Here is a 12495-nt window from a genome sequence, read left to right as displayed (position 1 = left end):
ACCTGGAGTGTGTGATGCTGGGGTTAAGGGTATGTGGTCACTATGTTATCCATGGATGGGCATGACCCTAAGGGCACATAACCTGGATAGAACAGGGTACAGAGAGGGCTGCTGCCAGAGAGGTGCTTGCTGCTGCTTTGCTTCCTTACTGCCTTCTGCCTCTGTGACTGCTGCCCCTCTGCCCCACCACCCTGCCTTAGAGCTAGTCCACTCTGGACTGAAACCTCTACACACTGTGAGCCGAATGAACCTCTCATCCTTTTAACTTTGGCTGCTGGGTATCTTGTCTCAGCTAAGACAATAATCAGGGTATAGGATTAGGACACAGAATCTAAATCCAGGTACAGAGGTATTTCTACAATTATTGGGATTTCTGTATTTTTTTTTTAACTAAGGAGTTAAGGTAAAATAAGGGGCAAAATGTCTCATACCTCCCTCCCACCCTCTTGTGTCAAGCATAGAGAATAAGTTTGAGGACATCACTTACTGTCATTAAATAATTCATATTCTTAATAGATCCAGAAATATTCTCATAGCTGATCATCATGTTGGTTTATTTGTGCTTTGCCCATCCGCCCTGATGGGGAATGGTCCTGCCTCCTTTCTTCTATTCTGCTGTTAGATTCTGCCTGAAGACTTAGAAAGCTGGGATGCAGTGTTACTGTATCCATGGCCGGTACCTCGTGTTCAGCTGGTGGTTTGGTTGTTCCTGAGGCTCCCTCTTGTGGTATTTACCATAATACGGTCTGAAAGGGTGAACAGCAAACATGATCTGTAATCATAATAAAGTCTGAAATAACTGATAGAATGATAAACTTCTGTAATCCGTGGTGTCTATGTGAAGCACTTCCATGAGTGTATCTGGGGGCAGCTTTGTGCAGTACTGGGCCCCACGGGCATGGGGCTGAAGCCCTCAGGGCTGTGCATTTGTTAGAGCGAGAATGGCGGGCCACCACTGAGATTCACAAGGCCAAGGGCTGAGTCTCTGACGAGGATGCATGGAGCTGCTTTTCGTTTTCAGAGAGGATAGAAAAGCCCCTGCGAGGTGACAGTCAAACCGTGGTACTTACCATGGTTTTTCTTTTCTGCCCTCATAGGCAGTAATTTGAATTGTTTCTGAGGTCAACTTCAAGATTATGACTGACCAATTTTTTGTTCTCAGTAAACTCAGTAAACAGAAACACCAAATAATACTTAGCATATACACCTTTCCAAAGCTGAAAGAAATGTTTAACAAAACTTTGAGGAACTTTCTGAAAGTACAGACCTGATTATCTAGGAGGCTCCGTTGCTTTCTGTCATGTGAAGCCTCTCACCGCAGGACCTGCATCTGGTCTCCTCTCATTCCCAGTCCTGTGTCAGTGTTGTATGGGTCAGGATCAGGAGTCACAGTCCATCCTGCACTGGCCCGCATAGTGGCTGCTGCACAGTTGGGCCAGAGAATTGCTGCTCAGCGTGGGAACCGAATCACCACTGTTGCTCCAGTGTCCTTCAGTGTGTGCCTCTTTGCAGCAGCATCTTATCGTTGGAGACTACAAAATCCTCAGAACTCTGTATCTGGTCAGCCCTGGAGCCAGCTGCTTCTCCAGGAAACTCTGGTCCCTTTATAGAGGACAGAATTGGGGAGGTAGTATGCTAGGAGCTGTGTGCGTGTAGCCTCTGTGTCCTGAAACACACTAGTCAGGCAGCTCCAGGAGATAGGCACGGTCTACACTGTGTGCGCTGCCACCGCTGTCAGGATTGGACAGGAAATGGGTATTGCTAAGCCACATGCCCACATGTGTTTTATTTTCTGCCTGCTTTTATGGATAACACAATAAATGTCATACATGCATATGTCCAGCTCCACAAGATTCATTCTGTTCTTCCTCCTTCCTTTGACAGCAAAAACCTGGCTGTTGTTTCCTATGTGGTATATTGACTTGTTTAACCCTAGTGAACACCTAAACCTGTTACCTAATTGCTAGTCCCTAGCATTGTAGCAAAGAGATTTACTGACTTTCTAAATATAGTTATCAAATGTGCCCTTACTGCCCCCTGTTAGCATATTCTTCTCCAGAGTTACTTGGAGTTGCTTTTATCCTCCTAGCCGTGTGCATTGTGGTTATGGGATTCATGTCCAAGACGGATTCCCATCTTACTTTGCTATACGGGAAGCTTCCTGTAGTTTTAAGGTTAGAGCTCTGTGAAGTTTGTGCTCAGCGAGGGGCACTCGCTCGTTTCCTTGCTGCCCATCCTCCCGTGCCCTCTGCCTGCCTTGTCTCACCTGTTCTCGGCCATGCAGCAGCCTACAGTTTCAGATCGATCCTTTCCAGGTTTCTGGTCAGCAGATCAGAGACTGGCCATATCTTGAGGTTGTAAATCCATATAAGCAGAGCTTCCTCATGAGCTGATTTTGACACATCTTAAGTATTTTTTCAAATGTTGATCTTTAAAAGCTTCTCAGAGCCAAGAATTATGGATTAAACATTAGTTTTTCCAAAGAAGAGCACTGTTCATCTGGTTTACTTACTAAAAAACTTGAGTTCTTCTGAAATGTTTACTTTGTTGGTGCTTAGTAGAGCTGATACCGAGCTTGGCTGCCTTCCTCATCCTGTGGACGTGCTTTTGCTGGGCTTGGACTTTACTGCCTTCATGGGAGGCCTGTCTCCTTCCTCTTTTCAGGCTTGCTCACTTTTTTTCTTTTTTCTTTCCTGAGCTGTCAGTGCCCTTTGTTGACATGTGCCTTCTTCACGGTCTTACCTGTATATGAGTTCTTTTGTCTTGCCTGTTCTTTCCTCAGAACCTTTGAATGCTAAATTAATTTTTGTTTAGTTGTATTTATGTGTACAGTAATTGAATTTAGCTCTTAAATCTTCACATGGTTCATGTTTTATTAAAGTCTTGTTTCTTTGGATGCAGGTGAAATTAAGAGTCTCTTTGCTCTCATTGCCCTGTTAATTCCCCCATCAAAGTGTAAAATACAGGATAGCCCTTGGGGGTGCCGGGCAGCGGAGGAGGTGGGGTAGGGACACAATGCTGCCCAGCACCATCAAAAAGAAAAACTACCCTGCAGTGTGAATTCCCAAACTGTCTTGTCTTCTTTTGTCCTATGTTGCAGTACACAGACTATTCCTCCCAGTTAGTTCAATTTCCATAAAAATTATTTATCTCCACACTAAAATTATTTCTATTCCCTTCATGCTAGATGCTTGGGGAAATAAAGTTATGGAATCTTTTTCTGCCAGTTTGAGGATGAAAAAATTGTTTTTGAAATTTATTTCCCATGTTTAAGATGTTTTTATAACACCTAAATAAGCACATTTATATGAATCCCACGGGATTAATGGTGATTGGTTATTTTTAAGAGCATCCCTATGGGACCGTGGGTGATGCAGTCTCCGTAGGACAGGCTCAAGTATCTGTACACCCCTAGAAGGCCAGGGCCTGGGTGCAGGAATACTCTCAGTTGTGTGCCCAGCAGTGGTGCTGCTTGGCAACCCCCTCTGCCTGCCATGGGTCTCAGCCCACTCACAGCAGCCTACAGTGATTTTTATTATGTGCTAACCCTATACAGGATGAGGGTGCTTTATCAACACATTGGTATATTTCTAAATATGTAGATCAGAAGTGTAGCTTTTAAAATTTTAAGATCTTTCAATTTCAAAGTTGGTCTGTTTCCTTGTTTTTCTGAATAAAATAAGCTCTGTTTATTTATACACCCTCCAAACCCTGAAGCCGTTAGTTGTTCTCTGAATCTCATGATAGTTTCTTTGGGAACAGTTAGGGCTTCTTTTCTCTAATGGGTTCTTTTCCTTTCCCTAGGGTAGGTGCTGCTCTGGGACCGTGTTTTGCACTTCTTAGAACTACTCTATGAAATCGGGGATAAGGACAGAACCCTAAAAGGTGTTGGCATGCATAGTCTCCACAGGGGTTACCACCTTTTCCGTTTTTGGGTGATGAAGCCGCCTGTCTTAGAGTTGTCCTCTCACCCCCAGCCCCCATCCTGCATTCTGCAGCGTCACACAGTGCCCACCTTTCACCCATCATTGCAGCGCTGCTGGCAGGAAGTGAGTGAGTTGTGTCGACGCAGCATTACCACACTGACCCACGTGGCTTTCTCTTGTTCCCAGACAGGCATGGTGCACTGTGACACAGCAGTCGGAACCCCGGACTATATATCGCCCGAGGTTCTGAAGTCTCAAGGCGGCGACGGTTATTATGGGCGGGAGTGCGACTGGTGGTCCGTGGGGGTTTTCCTTTTTGAAATGCTAGTGGGTAAGTAAAGATTTAACTCACTCCTTTTTCAAAACCCTTTTCTTAACACATTTGTTTGGTCAAGAATTTGAGAATAGAAAGAAATTACCTAGCTCAAAGGGGTAAACCAGAATTTTTGGAAACTGAGTCAGTCTTACTGACACTGATGTGGCAGCGACTGAGTAGGATGGGAGGGAATGTCATATGGGACAACCTGGAGGGGTCTGGAGCCCAGCGGACCCCTCGGGTTCCAAGTGTACCATCCAGAGCGGGCTCGCAGCCTCACGAGCCTCTAGTTTCAAGATTCTTGATGTTTATGTTGCCATACATTTGTTTAAGGAGGCTGTTAATGTCTGTTCCAGTAGTAACAGATGACTAGGTTTTCTTCAGTGTGTATATAGTTTTGTGATGTTACTGATTTTGTAAACTATTGTTTTGGGTACTGCCAGTGTATTTTTTGGGCTTGTAATTCCCATGAAATGAATCACGAATACAGTTGTTGACCACTTGACTATCAGGATAAATATACTGTTATTATATTTCAGTTTCAGAAAACTCAGACAAATTTAATACATTTAAAAATTAACCAAATCAGTATTCAAAATTTCAAAACTTTTCTTTACTCATAGGTTTCATTCCCATGATTTCACATCCCTAAAATACTAGGGTTATCAAAAGATATCTGTGCCACAAAAGCGTCTAGGTAAAGAAGCCAGTGACTGGATTACCTGGCTGGGGTGCAGGGACTTGTAGCTGGACGTGTTTACCAAGGTGAGGGTAATGGAGCTGATAACGTGTGGTGACTGTAGAGTTGAGATGTATTTTTGACATTACAGATTTCTCTCCTAGAAGCTGACCTAAAGAAGTGTAGAGTCTATATGAAAATAGATCATGGCCACTACTAAGAAGTCAGAAACACTGGTGAATCCCACATGTAAAGAACTACTGCCACAGAGCGTTCTGTGCCCTGTGTCACCCTGTCTCAGTGCCAGTGCACAGTGCTGCCTTGTGCCCAGTGTAGTCACCTCAGAGATTCAGGCCCCTGTCTATGTGAGCCTTCACACACACCCGGGGTCCCCAGTAACTGTCTGGGTATGGTCAGATGATGCCTCAGGGTGCCTCTAGTAGCCTTTGAAAGTGGGGTGCCTTTTCTTATTTGCCCAGCCTCCTTCCAGGAGTTAGAAAATTAAGTGCTATAGAGGAAGTGATTAGGCTCACAGGCTCAGGAGGTGGTTTAAATGCCCACTGTTGTGCACAAGTCAGGAATCAGTTGAGTGGCCATGATTCACAGTGTTTCGAACCCATGGAGGTTCTTACATAGGTGGATGGGCCCTGGGCTTTGTCTGAAGGTTCCATTATGGCCCAGGGGTGGTGGGCCTGTGGCATGTATGCTGCAGTGCACCATTTGTGTCATTGAAAGCTCCAAAAGCTTCACCATCCCATTACTAATCAAGATGGCACTTGAATTCCCTGAGTTTACCTTGGGCTATTTGGAGTGACTACTTCAAGGAGGCCTTGTTAGCAATGACGTTACTCGGAGTCCAGGCAGGGGATAGGGCCTTAACCTCGGCTTCAGTGCCTCCATGTCACAGCCATTCTCAGCTGAACACTGCCCAGCCCAGGGGACTGTCTCCCCTTATGCTGCCTTCTTGGGCAGGTCCCTCACAGCCGCCCTGGGCCCTGACCCACCTGTGTGGAGTGGTGATGCACCGAGCCTGCCAGTTGGCTGTGGATGGACATGATTGAAACTGGGTGCCATACTGAGTGCTCAAGACGCAGCTGGCATGTGTGCGAGGAAGCTGTGTTTTGTGTTGTCCAGTTTCAGTGTGACTTTAGATGCCACACAGGACTAACGGCCCCTGGGCTGGCTAACGGCCCTCGGAAGTGTCGCATGATCCTGACTGACCCCACCCCGCAGAGGGAGCTTGCTCTTAAATGACATAAGAAAAGGTTCACCTTCTGTTCAGAAATGAACTCAGAGTTACGTTCACTTGGTTTGTTTTTAGGGGACACTGGTGTGCTTAAAGCGTAAATACCTTCTTTTCCCATGTCACATGGCTTTAACTGGGCCCCCTGGCTCACAGGCCCCTAGTTGTGCATGGGTGTGGCCATCCTAGTACAACACAGTCAGGGGTCAGATGGGAAGCTTACATTTGCATGTTCTGTTACACTCAGTGTCTCATTTTCTTGGAATTTTAGGAGATACTCCATTTTATGCAGATTCACTTGTAGGGACTTACAGCAAAATTATGGATCATAAAAATTCACTGTCTATCCCCGAAGACGCAGAAATCTCTAAACATGCAAAGAATCTCATCTGTGCCTTCTTAACAGAAAGGTAATACATATTGAATTTCTTTGTAAAGAAGCTCTTTCAGTTTTAAATGTGTTGAAATGATAGTCATTGCGTTGACGCGTGCAGTTTGACTCTCTCCCTGTCCGAGTTGCATTTACTTTAGGGCTGGCCTTTATCTACTGCTAAAGTCTGGTGTTGGGTTACCTCACCTTTTTCTGCGCCCAGCCCAATTGTAATCTAACTCTAGTTGTAATCCTCATATCTGAAAAGAAAAAAATCAGATCTTAGTAATGGAATGCATTTGAAAGAAAGAAAATGTTTGTATTATTTACTCTCTTAAGGCAGTTAATCCTTATTACTCTTGGAAATGCAACTTTGGAAAGGGGCGTAGTTTGTGTAGGTACTTCGCAGTTCATAATTAACAAGGCATGGGAGTCCATCCTCCTGACCCTTTTATATTTGTATTTTAATGTGAATAACTCTGTTCTGGGAACTCTTTGATTTTTAAAAGCAAAAGAGATAAATAAGCAAAGATGTGAAAATATGCCTCAAAAATAGAAGCTGGGAAGCCACGTTTATTCCCCCCGTCCAGTCTTTTACCTTGGTCTTTCTCCTCCGTCCTCTGGCACTCACCAGTCTGATGCAGTGGCAAAAACTGGAGAGGGCGCTTGCCCTGCATCTGCACTCCCAAGGCAGATGTCCCCTGGCCCCTGCCTGCTTGCCTGCCTATGTGACCGCTGCTCCTGCTGCAGTGGCTGTCCTCACACATTCTGCCAGTGTACTCTCCTAGCAGACTGCATTCCGAGGAGAACTCCTGGGTGCATTATTTTTAAGTCATTTTGAGAAATTGACCCCCCCCCAAAGAAATTACATCAATTTATATTTCCACTGATAATAACTAGTTTTCTGTCTTCAAATGGAATATTATAAAATTTTTTCATTTTATCCACAGGAAGGGGGCAACAAAAGCTACTTTATCTTTATTAGAAAGGAAAATCATGTTTATCAATTATGTGTAGATTCAAACTTTAAAACTTGCTGACTATATGATTAATGATCCTTACTGATAAAATCAAAATATAACCTGTACAGTGTCTAATTTGGGGGCTAGGTGAGGGTTGGTAGGGATTGCATTATCAAATAGGCATAACTAGGCAGGGTGGCATATGCCAGTAATTCCAGCTGAGTCAGGAGGACCCCAAGGTCAAGCTCAGCCTCAGCAATTTAGGGCCTGACTCAATAAAATGAAGTGGGCTGGGAGTAAAGCTCAGTAGTGCAGCACTTGCCTGGCATGTGCAGTGCCCAGTGTACCCACCAGCACTGCAGAGTAAGTAAGGTGCAGAGTGTTCATGCCAGGAGGATTGTCCATGGAAGATTTCTTTCAGCAGTTTTGGAAGGAATTCGATTTATAGAATGATAGGTGAAAAACAGAATAAAATGACACCACAAATGTAGCCAGAAGGGTACAACTTTTCCTGTTTAGGAGCACTCCTGAGCAACAAATGTAGTTGTTTTGTTTTGCTTTGTTTTGTCTTCTTGCGGTGTTGGGTATGGACTCCAATGTCTTAGGCATGCTAGGCAAGTGTTCTACGATGAGCTACATCTCCAGCCTGGAATGGTCTGCTAAGCTCAGAGGGCGAGAGGATGGAATTCTCAGTAACGTTTTCCTGGCATTCAGATATAGATATAGATATAGATATTTGGGAGAGAGTGAATTTATCCAAGCAAATGTAGATAGATCCAAACTTAATGTATGAATTATTTTTAAGAAAGTGGGAGTGGGGCTGGGGATTCAGCTCAGCAGCACAAGCGCCTGCCTTGGAAGTGTGCAGTCGTGAGTTCAATCCCAGCTACCAAAAAAAGGGGGCAGTGTATTTGTCACCCTGCATTAGTTCTGTGCCTACCACTCGCCCCGCCTCGGGGCCATCCTGAGGTTGTGGGGGCCTGCAGCTTGCAGCACAGTGGAGTTTCTTACTGTATAGTCTCAGACACTTCCACCTGACTCGACAGGCAGAGGCACACTCCCTTTCCGCAGTGCTGACTGTTGCACAGTCTTTCTAAGCTGTCCACCAAGATCATACACTATAAAATTAGGATTGCTTAATTTGGAAAAACATTGAAGCTGAAGCTTTTAATATCTCAAATTGGTTTGTGATTCTTACTTTTAGTTAAACTGTTGAGCTAATATTTATATTTTTTCATTAGTTTTGTAATACAATCTCTGACTGCATTGTTTAGGGAGGTACGTCTTGGGAGAAATGGGGTAGAAGAAATCAAACAGCACCCTTTCTTTAAGAATGATCAATGGAATTGGGATAACATAAGAGAGAGTAAGTCAATAAATCTAAATACTTCCATTCCATCACATTTCAAATATCATGAACTGACTCCTCTTTTGATATAACAGGCATGTTTGATATACTTTATGCTAACTCATTATTAAATGGAGATGTTTTATTTCAAATTTTTTCCCTGTAACAATATTTATAATTAACAAGCTGATATGTATATATTAGCAATATTTCCCAATTTTTTCACAGTAAACATAATACATTTATTTTTCAAGTAAAGTTTTGTGGATCTCAATTTTAAAATGGGGCAAATAGAATCTTTAATTTGAATGTATTTGAGTTGATGAAACAACAGTTATTTATGGAGAATATACTCTGGTAAGACACAGTAGAGTAATTCATTTTTACTCTGTATGTTTGGAGAGAGCAGGAGCATGAGAGTACATATTTATTCATTATAAGGATTAAAAATACTTCTTAAAGACTATAGAAAACTGAGGACCATAAAGAATATATATATGTTATGTTATTTTTAGCACTTGGAATAATATCATATACTTTTCCTTATTTAATTGGTTAATATATATTTAAAACTTACATAGTAGTAAATAAATAAAATTTGGATTCTTTGAAATAACATACAATCACATTGTCACTAGTAGTGTGTCGCCCCCTAGAGGTTGTTTGTTCTTGTGTCTCAGTGGTGAATGAAGCAGTCCATGTCTCTTCTTTTGACAGCGGCAGCTCCTGTGGTGCCCGAGCTCAGCAGTGACATAGACAGCAGCAACTTCGATGACATCGAAGATGATAAAGGCGATGTTGAAACCTTCCCAATTCCTAAAGCTTTTGTGGGAAATCAGCTGCCCTTCATAGGATTTACCTACTATAGAGACAATTTGTATGTTGTTTGTTAAATTTTATTTGTTCTCATAGTCTTAAATATAGGCTGATGCCTTGTTTTGAGACCAAATTAAAGATTATTCGTTTTCTTTAAAAGCTGATAAAGGACCCTGAAATACTTTTAATTTCCTTTCATTATTTGATGTTTATAGGCAGTGAGGAAGGACCCAGCTGAGAGAAGTTGACAGTAAAACAAAAGCGATGATTTCTATCTTTAAGACCTGGAGATTATGGGTCCTCTTTCAAAAAGGACCCATAGACCCATTTGCTTCTAGCCGATGGGATAGCGAAGAATGTAATAATACAGAAGCCCGAGTGAGGTGAAGAAGAAGGAAGTGCAGGCTGCGGGAGCACACCGGTCCTGGCAGAGTTAAACTAGCTTATGTGACCAGGCAAGGCCAGGGAAGTGTAGCTTTTTAAGTACTGAAAATGGTGTGACTGTCTGGAGGCAAAAATACAGCTTCACCTTAAAAGGTTGAAGTGGAAAGAGAATCTTTGTGGTTGGTGTTGCATCCTGAGAACGACTTGGCTGAGTGCGAGAAGTAGAGGACAGTAAGGTGCAAAGGATGTCATTGTCCCCTCCTTTCCTCCTAGGCTGCTGAGCAACTCTCCACCGTGCAGAGAAAGCGACCCCGTACAGTCGAGGAAAAACGAAGTAAGCAGCCCTTTGCTCCTTGCGTGATTTCAGTCATGTGTTCAGATACTTAGTGACCCCGGTTTTTAAAAGCGGCCATTGGATACTGCTTTTTATCCCAAGAAATGTTGTGGTGTCCCTGACGCGGCCTGGCTCAGCTTGCTCTGGGTTGTTGCTGTCTGTGAGGACTGTCGTGCTGCCGAGGGGCGGTACAGCTGGCAGAGGGGTCCACACAGGACTGCAGGACCACCAAAACAGGGCCAGGGTCCTGCTGCTGCAGGCCTGGGGCTCGTCACAGTGGCCCATCCGACACTGGGGGCTGTATTTTTATTATTTTTTTTAAAAACGTGGCCCAGCCAGAATTTAGCTTAACAGCGTAAGTGTCTGCTTTGCAAGCACATACAGTTGTGAGTTTGATCCCCCGTACCCAAAAATAAATAAATGGCCCAAACTTATTCTGCAGAACCCATTTTTCCACTGTCTCTTTGCTTTTTCCTACCTTTAGTTAAAGTGAAACTTTGGCACTATTTAAGAAAAAAATGCAGATATCAAGCTAAGGTACAAAAGTAAGGGTGAGATTAAAATTCCGTGTTCCTTTTTAGAATAGATTCACATAAAGGATCATTTTTTCACATTGTCAAGTATTTGGGACCACTACAGTTTGTAACCACATACAAAACTAAATCACACACACACACTCTTTCTTTCTTTGAAAAGAAAAAGAAGTATGTTGGATAATTTTGATATGGCTTATGTTTTAGGACTGTTCCTGTGTAACAAATTAGCATTTATCTTAAAATATTTTTGAAATAGATAATTTGGGGATTTATTGGAACTTCTCCGTACTTCCTATTTATCTGTCTTTTGTTTTCTCTTTATATGTATAGCTAGTTTCTTTTGTTCACTGAAAGCAAGTTTGGTCATTTGTTTTTCCTTTGGCCTGTACTCTGAGTAATGTATTGGCAGTTCTTTTTCAGGTCATGATAGGGCAACCCATTTGCAATCTCTCTTGTCTCTCAGGAGCTGTTCCTGTTTCCCAGCAAATTCTCCTACGTTTAAAAAAAAGTATCAGGAGACAAAAGTGTATTAACTATTGTCACTCTCCAGTTAGTTTGTTATGAGATTTTGGTTTTTTTCTTATAAGTAAGAATGGTGTTTTTATATTTTATTGATATCTGCATTCAAATAAATGATAACTACATTCAAATAAAAAAATTTAAAATGCCTAACAAACATTTCAATGTTTCCCCTTTTTTTCAATAGGAAAGTCAAGAGGTATGTTATCAAATGTGTTGAAAAACCAAGAAACAGCCGTCCCTGTGGCCATGTTTTAGTGTGGTCACAGCTCACTTCCTGCCTGGAGTGCCACCTCTGCCGGAGACAGGAGCTGCAGCCTTTTCCTGCCAGGCATCCCTCTACCGCTGCTCCCATGCGCACACCCGTCCTATCGCCGGGCGCCCTGTGACTCGTTTGCAGTTGGGGAGAACCTCGCTTTGCCTGGAGGAACTCAGGCGGCCAATTCATTAGCCTGGGTGCTCTCAGCATGTTAGGCAGTAGGAGAATTTTCCTAAAAGATGGGGAATATTTAAGAAACTACAGAAAGCATAATTACTAGGAAGAGTAGGACACGGACATGAGGTCGAAAGACCTGTGTTGATTTGGGCACTGCATTACTTATCCTGTCCTGGCCTGGTATTTACCTTGTTTGAATTTCACTTCCTTTTTACTGTCTTCTTAGAGCTTTTGTTAGGGTTAATGAGAAAGCACTTGTACAGGGCCCCGTACTGTACCAGCAGCACCCACAGGGACCAAAAAAGTTAAATCCTTTGAAGAGGAAACAACATAGTTTGTGTTTGGTTAAACTAGCATAGCTGGGAAAAATACAGAGGACAGGACCTGTACTTAATTGGCTATTATTTATTAAAGAGTCATTGGCAAGCCATGGTGGCACACACCTGTAATACTAGCACTTAAGAGGCCGAGGCAGGAAGATCACCATGAATTAGAGGCCAACCTATGCTCCATAGTGATTTCAGGTCCAGCCTGAACTGCATAGTGAGACTTGTCTCAAAACAACCAAAGCCAAAGTCGTTAAACTTTTCTGAATGCTGTACTCAGTAATGTATATGCCAGGACAA

At 43.0% G+C, this 12495-nt stretch overlaps 1 protein-coding gene across 1 annotated transcript in view; it reads left to right on the top strand.

Moving 5' to 3' along the window:
• The window catches only part of Rock2 (Rho associated coiled-coil containing protein kinase 2), a 112904-nt gene that overhangs the window by 77255 nt on the left and 23154 nt on the right, over positions 1 to 12495 (top strand). Inside the window, exons 6-11 of the mRNA XM_063254297.1 lie at positions 4113 to 4257; positions 6436 to 6574; positions 8771 to 8862; positions 9562 to 9721; positions 10318 to 10378; positions 11621 to 11632. Coding sequence (XP_063110367.1) covers positions 4113 to 4257; positions 6436 to 6574; positions 8771 to 8862; positions 9562 to 9721; positions 10318 to 10378; positions 11621 to 11632 — 609 coding nt within the window. The remainder of the gene's footprint in view (positions 1 to 4112; positions 4258 to 6435; positions 6575 to 8770; positions 8863 to 9561; positions 9722 to 10317; positions 10379 to 11620; positions 11633 to 12495) is intronic.

The sequence above is a fragment of the Cavia porcellus genome, unplaced genomic scaffold, assembly GCF_034190915.1.
Source record: "Cavia porcellus strain 051 isolate PalLab524CR breed Dunkin Hartley unplaced genomic scaffold, mCavPor4.1 scaffold_8, whole genome shotgun sequence".
Classification (NCBI taxonomy): Eukaryota; Metazoa; Chordata; class Mammalia; order Rodentia; family Caviidae; genus Cavia; species Cavia porcellus.
The sequence above is the reverse complement of the archived record's forward strand: the minus strand, read 5'-3'. Positions and strand labels throughout refer to the sequence as shown.